The sequence below is a fragment of the Danio aesculapii genome, unplaced genomic scaffold, assembly GCF_903798145.1.
Source record: "Danio aesculapii unplaced genomic scaffold, fDanAes4.1, whole genome shotgun sequence".
In the NCBI taxonomy this organism is placed as follows: Eukaryota; Metazoa; Chordata; class Actinopteri; order Cypriniformes; family Danionidae; genus Danio; species Danio aesculapii.
Window position 1 is genome coordinate 22,449 of NW_026613635.1, and position 16,054 is coordinate 38,502.

Consider the following 16,054-nt stretch of genomic DNA (forward strand, 5'->3'; position numbering starts at 1 on the left):
CGCGTCCATAGATGAGCGGCTGAATTGAGGCGGCGCGGCGCTCAGTTATATCCGCGAATACCCGTGCGTTACACACACGAGGAGACACACACACACACACACACACATTACTTGACCGTTGCATGTGTGTAAACAGCTGACGATCCGTAATCAAAGCGGCACGCGTCGCGTTTTCAACGTGGCTTTACACGCGATATGAGAATATAAAGAGTTAACCTGATACAGCACACGCGGTTACAAGTAACAAAACACAACTAAATACAGAATTTGCAAGATAGAGTAAACGAGGCAATAATTTTAATCGCATGTACTTACACTTGTGAAATGGGGGTAGAAACTGATTCATGATCCACTGATCCATGTTCAGACAGTCTTCACTGATCCTTCGTTTAACAAACTGATGAAGTCTTCTTTGAAAGCTTATAGTTTTCATAAGCACTCAGAACCGCTCAAGGCTGGGCTATAATGCTGAGGTTTCCTCTTTAATTAGACTCAATAATATCCATCTGCACAGCGTGACTTCATTCGACCGGTGTCTGTCTGTGTGTGTGTGTGTGAGACTTTTTTCCTGTTAGTGGGCGGGGCTGCAGGTTTCAAATCTCCCGGGTTTGCGCGCCCAACTACTTGTGTTTCGTAGCTGCGTCATCACGAAACACCTAATGACTCGTTATCAAGACGACTCATTTGAAACACTATGAGTCGACTCTTTTATAGATGAATCAATAGTTTTAAACACTGTACACTTACAGATTTAAGCCTTAGCTGGATATTTCACTTCACTTAGAGCTGTGTTACACACTACATGGAAGGGCATTTTCAAAAATCCATAATATGGGCTCTTTAAGATATTCTGGATTGATGTTATATAGTGATATATGTGAATGATTATGAGATAGAAAAGGATAAAACTTTCAAATGTGAAGTGGTTGTGTGGTGAGCCAATTTTTTTTCTTAATTTTATCAATGAATTTAAACGGTATTGCAATATGGTATAAACATTTAAATTAAAAAACTATCAAGACCTGTAATATTATCAGCACGTTTGAAATAGATAAGTAAAATGTACATCATACTATTTATTTTACTTTTTTGTTTTCAATTCTACTTGTAACATGTACTGATGGCGTAGGCCTATTGTGAAAAATTTTATTTCTTTTGTGTTCATATCAGTTTCATATGCAATAAAATATAGAGCATATATAAAAGAGATGGACCTCTCTTTACACTCCATCGCAGTAGGTGGCAGCGCTCTATTGAGTGTTAGTTCGCATCCCTCCGTTAAGCCAAATGAAGAAGAAGAGCAGGAAGGGGTATAGGACTAGTAAGCCTTTTATGCATGAATGCAACTTAGTGAGACGAGTGCGCTAGATCTTATGGGCTACGTTCGTGGTTATTGATAAGGTGTGCTGACGTCCAACATGTCGAGCCGCGCTCTACGTAGGCTAAAGGGCGAACAACGCGCTCAGGCCGTGTTACAAGAGCACAATCTTATTAAGGAAGATGACAAAGATGAAGAGGAGCAGATGAAGATTACCGAACAAACAACCCATAAACAGAGGAACTTCAGCAGCTTATTTGAACTGGTAACATTTAACATATTATATTATCACAATGACATGACATGTGACTTGATCAAATGGCATTACTTCGAGATTTTGATACTGAATTAATTATGGCTGGTGCAAATTTATTTTGTTCAGGCTACATTCAGTTTCAGTTAGGAATACTGCCAACCGTATTAGAAAAAGAAATAATAATAACAAACAAGTAATAATTATTATAATTATAATAATAAGATTAAGATGTTAATATTTTTGTAAATATTCTAAATATTTAGTAAATGAAATATTCTTGCAATGCAAATTAAAAAGTTAAAGAGCCCATATTATACATGAAATAGGGTCCAACCATATTTTGGTTGTAAGGGTCTCCAACAACAGTCTAATATGCATGCAAGGTCAAAAAACACTTTTATGGTCTTATAATCTGCATTTATTTTTACCTAATTATCCCAGCGACTCCCATATGAATCGTTCAGCGATTCATTTGTTAACAACTCCCTCCTCAGCGCGAAGCTAATCTGCGCTGATTGGACCGATGACAGCCTGCTGCGATTGGTCGACAGTGACAGGCTTCAGCGCGAGACAGAGTGAAATGCCCAGCAGCTAATCAACAATATAAAAGTAGTCACAGTGTATATACGCTTCATAGTGTAAGGCTTTTTACACACACACACAACCCTTCTCAGAAGAACTGGGGAGATCGACACGAGTCTCCTAGCCCCTAGCCGTCACTCTACCTGCTCTTTTTCTCACACACACACACACACACACATTACGCTCCTCAGAAAAACTAGGGAGATCGACACGAGTCTCCTGTCTCCTAGCCCCTAGCCGACACACACTACCTGCTCTTTTTCACACACACACACACACACACACACACACACACACATTACGCTCCTCAGAAGAACTAGGGAGATCGACATGAGTCTCCTGTCTCCTAGCCGTCACACACTCTACCTGCTCTTTTTCTCACACACACAAACACACACACATTACGCTCCTCCTCTGAAGAACTAGGGAGATCGACACGATTCTCCTGTCTCCCAGCCCCTAGCCGGCACACACTCTACCTGCTCTTTTTCTCACACACACAAACAAACACACAAACATTACACTCCTCCTCAGAAGAACTAGGGAGATCGACACCAGTCTCCTGTCTCCTAGCTTACGATGGCCATAGCAACGACAAACAGCAGTGGAACGCGAGCTCACAAAAGCATTTAACGTTAAATCCGTAAACAAAGCAGCACGCGTTGTGTTTTCAACGTGGCTTACATGCGACATGAGAATATAAAGAGTAACCGCGTGTACTGTATCAGGTTAACAAGTAACAAAACATAATAAATACATAATTTGCAAGCTAGAGTAAACGAGGCAACAATTTTAATCGCACTTACTTACACTAGTGAATAAACCTCAACCACTGACTCTTCACAGTTTCATCTTTGGGTAGAGACTGTCAATAATATCCATCTGAGCACAGCATTACTTCATTCGACCGTGTGTGTGTGTGTGTGTGTGTGTGTGTGTGTCTAGTGTTTTTTCTGTGTTAGTGGGCGGGGCCGCAGGTTTCAAATCTCCCGGGTTTGCACGCGCAACTACTGGCGGGGCTTGTGTTTCGTAGCCGCATCATCGCAAAACACCTAATGACTCGTTAGCAAGATGACTCGTTTGAAGCACTATGAGTCGACTCTTTTATAGATGAATCAATAATTTTAAACACTGTACACTTACAGATTTAAGCCTTAGCTTAATATTTCACTTCACTTAGAGCTGTGTTACACACTACATGGAAGGGCATTTTCAAAAACCCATAATATGGGCTCTTTAAATAATACGTCTCGTTATTATTAACATTTTAAGTATGCACTGCAATAATAATAATAGTTAATAAAATAAAAGACATAAAGAAAAAATTTAATTCTCTTAAAATTTCTCCTATTTTACCCTTTTTACAAGATGTACAATAAGTCTTTGGTGTCTCCAGACTGTCTTCGAGATTTTGCTCATAATAATCATCATCAGATCATTTATTCTACTCCGCTGAGAATATAAATTTGGGGTAAGAGGAAATTGTAGCTGTTTTTGTAGCCTGTGCCTTCAAATACAAATGAGCTGGTTCTGTACTGTTTAGACTAGGGATGTGAACCTATACTGGTCTCACGGTTCAGTTACGATTATCATGTGATCGGTTCGGTTCAATGCGAAATCTCAGTGCATCATGGTGCATTGGAGATGCTTTTCATAAACAGTTTGATATTTTACTTGGCAACACAATTTTTCTTGTTAGGGATGCTTATTTTGGTTAATTTTGCCAGCGGACAACCACTGATTGTTAATCGAATATCATTCGTTAACTGGCCAGATTAATGTGAAATTATATATAAAAAAAAAAAGAATTGACGTGTCTATTTTGTAGAGGTGTGAACCTACACTAGTCTCACAGTTTAGTTCCGATTATCATGCCATCGATTCGGTTTAATTTGATATCTCGGTGCATCATGGTGCGTTGAAAATGCCATACACACACGATTTTACATTTTACTTCACTGCACAAGAAAAATTAATGAATATATTTATATATATTTTGTAATACAATTTTGTCCTTTAATACAAACAGTTTGAACTGTACCTTTTAAAAAACTTAAAGCATCAACATGAGCATTTATAGCAAATGAACAAATGTAAATATGCCGCTCACTTTATGAGCCCTGGTGAGCGAGTTCTAACACCCCTATGATTGGTCACACGCTCGGCAGAAAGGGCTGTGATTGGCTCTAATGCTCTGGCGCTGTTAACCGATGAGTGAGACTGATAAACGGCTACAGTTTTCACAGCTGATTCATGATAGACGCGGTGGAGTAAACTCGCTCTGCAGACATGCTCTTCGCTGTAACAGCCGAGAAACGTCACACCAGCAGGTCAAAGAGCCACAATGAGAGAGAGAAATGGAGTTTACTTTCATTTTCTCAATCGCAGTGAAATAGGGGCTTCTGCTGTAACTTCAGTGTCAGTGAAACCCTGTCCAGCAAACACATGCAGTAAATTGCGCACAGTTATCTGCTTTTTAAGTATTTGGAGTGTTTAATTGCTTGTACTCGTCTCCCTCGCCATAGTAAGCCACCATGACATAGTGCATACAAGATAATTTGCTTCAGTATGTAATAACCGGTTATGATCTATTACTTAACTGATACTAAATTGTGTGCGACTGCTTTGCGGTGCACAGAAGAAACAATTAATTTTGACACCCCTACTATTTTGTGTCTGACACATTAAATATAGCATTTTAAAATACTGAGTTATTTTAACATGCGAACATATTAACTACAGGATACCTTCACGCACCTGCAGTATTTCAAACAGCATAGAAAAAAAAAGAGTAATCTAAATCAGAAGATTAAAATAAGTAGTCCTAGATATATTTCACTTAAATGACAAATTTAGATTACAAAGCGAAAACACTGGCTAAATCTTTTTACCGAGCAAATGTTTTTTTCCCCAATCATACGTCAAACACAAACCTCTGTCAACATTTTAATAGAAGTCATTAGATTAAAGATTATGTCTTAAGCTTCTAATTTTACCTTTAGAGCTTCTGTGCTTTTATTTTCTCCATCTCACTCGTGGTTCGTGGCTACTATAGCAAATAACAATTTTGCTGTCTGCATACATTATTGCATTAATTTGCATTCATTTTATAAGCTATAAAAAGAAAGCCTTATTGGTGCGTAGTTATCATTATGCAAAAATCAAGAAAATCTTTGGATTTGTTTGATTCATAGATTAGACTATGTAGGCTATTTTAAAAATTGACATTTTTATAAGAACTATTAAAAACTGTAATTTTCTAAATGGGAAAAAATGGATTTATTGGTTGTGCGCTAAATCAGGGGTTCCCAAACTTTTTAGCCTGCAACCTCTAAAATAACAATGCCAGTGACTCGCGACCCCCAAATTCCTCAGAGGTGTTTATAAATATACAAATGTTGTGCACGCAGCAATAGGCCTATAAAAACAGTTTTGTTAAAAACTAATAATAAATAGTTTTGTTAAAATGAAATCATTCTCAATATTCAGTTGTGGCCTGTATTTATTTTTAGTGTATTTGACTGACATAAAGGTGTCAGAAAGTTTAATCTGGTGCTATAAAATCAATCTGCTGTCGCTGACATACATAGTTTAATAAAATTTATTTGATTTTGGAAATCACCAAGCAACCCCCCGTCACTGTCCCGATCCCCATTTTGGGAACAACTGCACTAAATCATCAAAACTATAGCCTATTTGTTGTGTTTATGAGCTGTGCTGTAGCACACTCTGATAGAGAGGAAATCCCGAAGGAATCCCATTTTCAAAGCAGAGCACATTTGAGAAAGTTTTGTTTTGCAGCTTTGTTCTCAATTATCCAAATAAACGGAGGTGTTTATGTTGCGGTTCCAGGACCGAGGCAATCAGCAGCAGCTCTGGTTTGTTGGTATAATTGTAATATTTAATAATATTGTGATATTCAAGACTTGTAAAGTATTACAGCTCTGGATAACTTTAAACAGCAACCACTAGACTAGTGGTCCTCCATCCATCTTCTCCATCTTTAAAAGTTCTCCGTATTTGTCTTGACAACACAAACACTGCTGTAACCTCTACGGAGAATGAAATAGATGCGACCTACGTATAAACACGAGGTGCTCAAGGCACATAACCCTCGTGGCCCCCTACGCAAAAAGCATGTTCAGTGTGACCGGCCGTTTATGCAGCCAAACTTAAAAGAATATAAAAAATTATATTTTTTGATCTTCAACTGATACCATTAATCAGTTAGATGCAAGAGAGAGGAATATGGGGCGGCATATGCCAAGAAATTTGATTGATGACGGCCACGCCCCTTTTAGACGGGACTTCCGGTTTAAGCCCCGCCCCTTATAATTCCGGTAATTAGATTCTTATCAGTTTAATTAAAATAATAATTCCGGTAAATAAATTATAATTCCGGTAATTAAATTATAATTCCGGTAATTAGATTCTTATCAGTTTAATTAAATGAATAATTCCAGTAATTAAATTAGAATTTCGGTAATTAAATTAGAATTCCGGTAATTATTTTCTTATCAGTTTAATTAAATTATTATTAATTCCTGTAATTAGATTCTTAATTGTAATATTAATTTAAAATTAAATATTATAATATTATTAATTAGATTTTAATCAAATGAAATAAAACATGTCAACCGTTATTAAAACCATATTTTAATTATTGTAATACATTATATTATATTTTAATTATTGCAATAAACTATATTATATACTATTATACAATATTATATTATATAACAATTTAATTATTGCAGTAAATTATATTATTATAATTTATATTATATTATATACTATTATATTATATTATATTATATTATATTATATTATATTATATTATATTATATTATATTATATTATATTATATTATAATAATAAACTATAGTATATGCACCACTGTGACGTAGCTCTCCTGGGTTCTTGCCTGCGCTCTGGTATGTGTGTGTGTGTGTGTGTGTGTGTGTCTCTGGTACGGGTGTTGGGGTGGGTCTGGCTGTGTGTCTGTCTTGGTAATTTGAAGTCGGTTAAAGTCTGCTTGTGAAAGATGGAAGACTTATCTGATGACTGTTACAACGCAATCGCTATATCCGGCTATGTGATAAGAGAACGTTATGATAGTTTAATAAATGCAAACGTCTGCTTGCATGGCTATCGTTCAGTCTGGCTCTTTCTGGCTGTTTAGGCATGGGTGTGTCTGTATGTGTGTGTGTGTGTGTGAGCGATGATAAGGTAAACTTATCCTTTAGACAGCATCCCGTCAACTATTTGTGAAAGATGTATATCAGATATGGAACATATATCTGATTGTATGAGGTGGGTGTCTCCTACTAAATACTATATGTTGTTAGGTGATTAGAAAGTGTGCTGATATTGCATATCTATATATTCACATGCAGCCAAGTGTGTGTGTGTGTGTGTGTGTGTGTGTGTGTGTGTGTATGCCTGGGTCTGGTTGTGTCTGCTTGAATTCACGACACAGTATTTAATTAATCTGCCTTTATTATTGCTCATTAATAGGTTATGTTGTTTTCACATTATTACTACATTAAACGAATACATATTTTAAGACAGACAAAAGACCTTGAGTCATATCATTTTAATGTATCTTTATCAGAACTATCAAATTGAAATATATTTACAATATTAATCCAGTAAATAACAAATCTTAATATGTATTGACAACAAATTAGCACACCTTGTAAAACAATTTATCTAAAAATGTAATGTTCTAAACTGTTGGTTGAAAAACACAGATGTAAATTTCAGTTGTCTTTGTGATTAATGAAAATTGTAAATTCATACAGTTTTTCAAATGAATGAGAAATTATGAAATTGTACGTCAGTACTTCTAGATTTAAAACTAAATTGGGTGACAGTTTTTAGTTTGTCTTTCTAAACTGACTACAAAACCGTTACACATGAGAACTGTGTGTTATTATGGGTGTCTTAAATGTCAACCAACTTTAATAAATGATCTACAATTTATACCTTTATGCTTTAAACAAGTAACCACTCTTTGACACACTATGCAACATTTTAATTGTCTAAATATTTAAATATACATTTGGCATAAATGCAGGTCTTAAATCAATTTGACAATGTTTCTATGATTTGTTTCACGCCATCATGTTTTGCGTCTAGCTCATTTTCTAACTTTTTTACAGGAAAGGCATAGACACTTTTCAGAACAAGCAATAGGTCATTTAAACCGCTAGACTTTGAATGCACCAAATAACACATGGCCACTCTTGCAAGTTTACTTTAAGTTATAACTTTTGTATGTAAACCTGATCCTGTGTATGTAAACCACCTATGACTAGGTGGGGTAATGAAATGCCAAGCAGGTTATTTTTTCTTTATAAATGCTTGTAGAATTTAAAATCTACTTAGTTACATTAAAACATTTTACTTGTTTAACACAAAATCATAAGTTTACTTAAGCTGATAAACTTTTTATTTCAAGCAAATATACACTGAAATAGAGTAGTACATAATGAACAAACATGAATTGCATAACAATAATAAAGACAAATCAACTAAGAAAAAAATATATGTATATAATAGTCATACATTGAAGAAAAACAGGGTACACCAGAACACTGTAACGACATTACTGAATGTCTAACCAGCAAAGAAATTCTACTAAAAGCATTCTGTCATGTTCAAGAATGTGGTTGGCCATAACTTCTACAATCTCAGTAATATTTGCTATTTTGTTTTGTGAAAGCAGTGACACACATATCTGTTATATATGTAGACATGCATAGAACCTGCGTTACTCCCATCTCATCACTCCATCCAGTCAGCACCTCCAGAATTTTTGTAATGGTTGCACAGACAGCATCATTGCTACGAACACACAGGTGTGTCAATTGATTCATCGTATCGGCCCATGAGTTTAAGGCCCCTCTCACAATGTCCATTTCTCTCTTGAGATTTTTCACACGTTTGCCATCTCCTGTACAATCATGATTAGAATCACAAGCATCATTAATGATCTTCTCCAGAAGAAAGACCATATGGTCCCTATAATGCTGTTTAAACATGTCGTCCACAATAGACCTCATTTGACAATCAAAAACAGGGTCGCACTTGCACTCAGGCCTTTCATGCGCATCAGAGTCAGCATTTTGAGAACAATAGCAATCGGCCATCTTTGCAAGGGGCTGTCAGAAGAAATCAGAAAATGCATTTTTTCAGAAAACTTTTTTTTGATACTTTTTTTTATCACAATACAAAGTTTGTACCATAATCTGTGTAGAAAATATGCAGTAGTACCTTAAAGATGCTGCTGGTGTCCTTAAGCAGCGATAGCTCAGTGCAAACATGACCAAAGTTAGTCCTCAAAGTTAGTACATTTTTATGTCTTTAATCTTCTTTTTACTCCTGATTAATGGGTTCTTGTAGAAAGTTCTGGGTCGGTGACTGTGCCCAAAAGCATTACTCCTTGGTAGCTTGAAGTAATAATGGGCGCTTTATCTACACATTCAATCAGGTCCGCCTTCACTTACTTTGGCGGTATTATGAACATCTGCCATGGTGTCATAAAAGTCATGAATAAACATTTAATTTACATCTTTTATTTAAGACATAGGCGTGATGATGTAGGGATACCTATTTTGATAAAAAATAAATAAAAAATACAGGGTCTTACCGTAAATATATTCACAATGAAAGATTTTAGAGAACTAATATTATAGAATTTTATATTTCATGGAAGTTTTAGGTTGACAAAATATAATGCTTAGCTGAAGACATTTCAAAACTGGTTGCCATACAAATGGACAATCAAATAAATTTGAATGTTTTTACGCAAATATGTACACGCTTTTCAACATTATTCTGTGGTCTGAATTGTTCATTATAGTTGATTATTTGGTTTCCTATTAGGGCTCAAAGCAGTCACATATTTAATTGAAAATTAGCATCTTTCATGATAGTGTTCTTTTTAAAAGAATGATTGAGAAGAAATACGCTTACATCTACACATCTACATATTCGTTTTGGAATTAAAAATGTAACGATACAAGACACGCTATTTATTTTAAGTGAAATATACTTGTAAAAAAATACAATTACATTTATGAAATGACCCATATTCCATAACTTATTGCAATGCCTTTGAGGTAAAGAAAGAGAGAGTTTAAGAGCCATAATTGGTTATTAGATTTAAGTTATTGTAGCGGCTTCCAATTGCTGCTATTGTTGGTAGAGTGAGCGAGTTTTTAACGCGTAAAGTCAGAGTCCGTAGGCAAAATAGATGCAAATAAAAACGTCTTTATTTTCCAATCAACAGAATTACTTCATCACTTTTCCTTAATCTATATGCACACTTCTCTGTTACCTTAAGTTGAGTTGAGTTACTTCACGTCACATTAAGTTACGGTCAAAAACTGTGTGCTTCCTACCAACGCTCTCTTCCATGCAGTGAAGCCACAGTTATATAGTCTGGTACTGACACCTTGTGGCCAATCGCCAATTTACAATGTATGGCTCCTACAGTTATTTTAAAAAGTCGAGTTTGGTTAAAAATCTAGGCCTACTTAAATTGGATCTGTTAAAACATAAAGAAATTTAAGTTATGCAGTATACGTTCTGGTGACATATAAACATACACTTTAGCATCACTATAGTATAGATAATCTACGAGTACCAACATTCACCAATTTGATACAAACTGTACCAAAACTGTTTCATATGTTTGTTGCTGAGTAGCAATAAGTATTTTTGTTTTATTTCTATGTTATGTGATACTAAATCTATTTTCAGAACTATAAATTTTGTGATATACTTATAATAAAGTTGAAAAAACAAGCTAATAAATTTAGTTAGACATCATGTGCTTGACATTTTAGTAAATAGTTAAAGCTACTGATTGTGCTAATTGAATATTTAGCATTTTGAAAGGTAAATGTGTGTCAGGGTATGTAAAGCTGTCGCCTCTGGCTTGTTTGGTTGTGATTGGTGGAATGTTTCCACAAACTGAAATATTAAAGTGTTTTTTATTTACTATTCTGCAACTTTGATGCAATCTACACTGTAAAAGAAAAATGCAAAAGTACATATCATGCTGTTTTGTAAAAGCACACAGACATGTCGGCAAAAAACTGCACTTCCTGGGACAAACACTATTACAAATTATTCTGTCTGAGCTGTTAATGTACTGTAGGTATTAAGTTTATTTTTATTGAATCTATTACAAACTTTTTCTTAAGCATTAATGAATAATAGTTTTTTTTCCGATATTGTCAGAACATCCAAGTGATTGTGGAGCAAACACATTTTAGTAATTTAGGGTTTCTCACTTTTTAAAGTCAATAAAATTAAAATGTAACATTTAAGCTGATAATTAAATAATATACATGAAACTTAATTTTCAGAATGTACATAAATTTATCCTATAAAGTATTTCACGAGAACCCTGCCACTGTCATAGTGATTACAGCTTACATAAAAAAAGACATTCAGCTTCAATTCAAACTACAGAAATTCACTCATCTGATATTGTCTACTATTTAATTTGTAACTGGCATGGTATTTATTTACATTATTTCTGTTTTCATGTAAACATTTATCATATTACTTGGGGTCAAAATCCTGCTTGATGAAATTACCAAAATATGACCATAAACAACTTACACAATGAAATGACTTGTATGAACATGTTTAAATTATATTGTCACATTTTTAGATTGGTTTTTGAAAAAGTTACAAAATCACAGATGTAAAGTACTCGAATAATGTTAGCTGATTGGTGTACTGAAGTATTTATTAAGTATCTACTTGAGTACAATTAACCTCACTTAAGTATATATTAAACTTGTAAAAACAGAAAAGGTTTAGTTATTTGTCCTGTGCTTGTTCATTGTCATATGCTTACAAGGTTATTACAGTTTGTGTTCTAAGTACTCCTTTTGATTGATTGGAAATTTAACATATGCCTACGTTATTTTTTGTGTACAGACACAAGTATTAAGACAGAGAATAAATTTGTTTGAGTTGACTTAACTGAAATTAATTGCTGCGAAAAATCCTACATTGTCAACGAACATGTCAAATGTCAAATCTTTATAAAAGTCGGTATTCTTATAATTACACAAATTTAACTGCTTACTGGAGTGAAAAAATTATAAAATGAAAACACAAAAACATAAAAAGTATACTTGCAGCTAGACAAAAGGCCTGTATACTTCAAAGGAGTTAACAATTTGCTATCGTGAAATGCCATATTTTGAAATACTAAATTTAGTATATTTTAATTGTAGCTAAATTGTACAGCATAATCTCTAGGGTATTTAATGTACTTTTATGTGCTATATTGGATCAGCAACAAGTATACTTTGACCATAAGTTCATTACATGTTTGATTAATGTTTGAAGCCTGCGTTATTTTAATTACAAATAAATATAAACTTTTTCAAAACCCACAAGTAATCGAACATTGCACTTATTCTTAGAAAAAATGCTCAGTGGATAATTCAGCTGTTTCCAAAATGGCTACTACAAATTGCATGTCATGTTTTCAATAACAAACTATCCCTAGTGACTATTCTTATAAGATAACAGGATGTACAAATAAAAATGTTATAGTTAGCGACTTGTGCGCTTAATGTTAACTACTGTCACACTTGAAAATATACTTTTACAATATATTCTATGCTAAAAAGAACACTGTAAACATGGACATATTGACTTTTTTGCTTTTGATCCCACAAAAGGCTTGACTCTAACAATTCAACATCTGCACAAGTTAATTCAAAGGTTTTACAACTTTAAGCATGATGAATAATTTATATTTAGTGCCTGTAGTTTGATAGTTAAATACAATTAATCACAGACGGTTCTAAAGCATGATAAAACATTGTATGTCGTCCATTCATGCTGTGTGGTGAGAGATTTTCAAGTTTAAACAACAATCTATAAATTCGTTATTGCTGTTACTTTTACTATTACACAAGTACTATTTAAATCTAGCACAATTTTTTTACTCAAATATGTATTGTCCAAACGATTATACCCTTATATGTGTACAATTTTCACCACCCTGTTTAATCTTTCACTTGTGTAGCATTTTTGAGTACTTTTTAAACCTCTGAACACCAACATGACATATGAGACTAGTTGTTTTCTGCTATATACTCATCTATTACACTTGAAATGTGTCACATCACTGTACATAGTACAAATAGTCAGTTATTTGTAAGCTGTATGCTTACATCCTGACCAACACATTAAAATTTTACAGATTTTCAGCAATACAAAAGGTTTGTCCCATGAAGTGCAGTTTTTTGCAGACATGTCTGTGTGCTTTTACAAAACAGCATGATATGTACTTTTGTATATTTCTTTTACAGTGTAGATTGCATCAAAGTTGCAGAATAGTGAATAAAAACACTTTAATATTTCAGTTTGTGGAAACATTCCACCGATCACAACCAAACAAGCCAGAGGCCACAGCTTTACATACCCTGACACATATTTACCTTTCAAAATGCTAAATATTCAATTAGCACAATCAGTAGCTTTAACTATTTACTAAAATGTCAAGCACATGATGTCTAAATAAATTTATTAGCTTGTTTTTTCAACTTTATTATAAGTATGTCACTAAAATTATAGGTCTAAAAATAGATTTAGTATCACATAACATAGAAATAAAACAAAAATACTTATTGCTACTCAGCAACAAACATATGAAACCGTTTTGGTACAGTTTGTATCAAATTGGTGAATGTTGGTACTCGTAGATTATCTATACTATAGTGGTGCTAAAGTGTATGTTTATATGTCACCAGAACGTATACTGCATAACTTTAATTTCTTTATGTTTTAACAGATCCAATTTAAGTAGGCCTAGATTTTTAACCAAACTCGACTTTTTAAAATAACTTTAATCTAATAACCAATTATTGCTCTTAAACTCTCTCTTTCTTTACCTCAAAGGCATTGCAATAAGTTATGGAATATGGGTCATTTCATAAATGTAATTGTATTTTCTTACAAGTATATTTCACTTAAAATAAATAGCGTGTCTTGTATTTTGTCAACCTAAAACTTCCATGAAATATAAAATTCTATAATATTATTTCTCTAAAATCTTTCATTGTGAATATATTTACGGTAAGACCCTGTATTTTTTATTTATTTTTTATCAAAATAGGTATCCCTACATCATCACGCCTATGTCTTAAATAAAAGATGTTAACTAAATGTTTATTCATGACTTTTATGACACCATGGCAGATGTTCATAATACCGCCACAGTAAGTGAAGGCGGACCTGGTTGAATGTGTAGATAAAGCGCCCATTATTACTTCAAGCTACCAAGGAGTAATGCTTTTGGGCACAGTCACCGACCCAGAACTTTCTACAAGAACCCATTGATCAGGAGTAAAAAGAAGATTAAAGACATAAAAATGTACTAACTTTGAGGACTAACTTTGGTCATGTTTGCACTGAGCTATCGCTGCTTAAGGACACCAGCAGCATCTTTAAGGTACTACTGCATTTTTTCTACACAGATTATGGTACAAACTTTGTATTGTGATAAAAAAAATGTATCAAAAAAAGTTTTCTGAAAAAATGCATTTTCTGATTTCTTCTGACAGCCCCTTGCAAAGATGGCCGATTGCTATTCTCAAAATGCTGACTCTGATGCGCATGAAAGGCCTGAGTGCAAGTGCGACCCTGTTTTTGATTGTCAAATGAGGTCTATTGTGGACGACATGTTTAAACAGCATTATAGGGACCATATGGTCTTTCTTCTGGAGAAGATCATTAATGATGCTTGTGATTCTAATCATGATTGTACAGGAGATGGCAAACGTGTGAAAAATCTCAAGAGAGAAATGGACATTGTGAGAGGGGCCTTAAACTCATGGGCCGATACGATGAATCAATTGACACACCTGTGTGTTCGTAGCAATGATGCTGTCTGTGCAACCATTACAAAAATTCTGGAGGTGCTGACTGGATGGAGTGATGAGATGGGAGTAACGCAGGTTCTATGCATGTCTACATATATAACAGATATTTGTGTGTCACTGCTTTCACAAAACAAAATAGCAAATATTACTGAGATTGTAGAAGTTATGGCCAACCACATTCTTGAACATGACAGAATGCTTTTAGAAGAATTTCTTTGCTGGTTAGATATTCAGTAATGTCGTTACAGTGTTCTGGTGTACCCTGTTTTTCTTCAATGTATGACTATTATATACATATATTTTTTTCTTAGTTGATTTGTCTTTATTATTGTTATGCAATCCATGTTTGTTCATTATGTACTACTCTATTTCAGTGTATATTCGCTTGAAATAAAAAGTTTATCAGCTTAAGTAAACTTATGATTTTGTGTTAAACAAGTAAAATGTTTTAATGTAACTAAGTAGATTTTAAATTCTACAAGCATTTATAAAGAAAAAATAACCTGCTTGGCATTTCATTACCCCACCTAGTCATAGGTGGTTTACATACACAGGATCAGGTTTACATACAAAAGTTATAACTTAAAGTAAACTTGCAAGAGTGGCCATGTGTTATTTGGTGCATTCAAAGTCTAGCGGTTTAAATGACCTATTGCTTGTTCTGAAAAGTGTCTATGCCTTTCCTGTAAAAAAGTTAGAAAATGAGCTAGACGCAAAACATGATGGCGTGAAACAAATCATAGAAACATTGTCAAATTGATTTAAGACCTGCATTTATGCCAAATGTATATTTAAATATTTAGACAATTAAAATGTTGCATAGTGTGTCAAAGAGTGGTTACTTGTTTAAAGCATAAATGTATAAACTGTAGATCATTTATTAAAGTTGGTTGACGTTTAAGACACCCATAATAACACACAGTTCTCATGTGTAACGGTTTTGTAGTCAGTTTAGAAAGACAAACTAAAAAC

At 34.1% G+C, this 16,054-nt stretch overlaps 1 protein-coding gene across 1 annotated transcript; it reads left to right on the forward strand.

The window, feature by feature from the left end:
* Positions 1-1,300: 1,300 nt before the first annotated feature.
* LOC130220022 (uncharacterized) lies at positions 1,301-15,356 on the forward strand. Its single transcript, XM_056452465.1, has 2 exons — positions 1,301-1,583; positions 14,765-15,356. The coding sequence occupies exons 1-2, from the start codon at positions 1,419-1,421 to the stop codon at positions 15,317-15,319; spliced, it is 720 nt and encodes a 239-aa protein (XP_056308440.1). The 5' UTR covers positions 1,301-1,418; the 3' UTR covers positions 15,320-15,356.
* Positions 15,357-16,054: the final 698 nt, after the last annotated feature.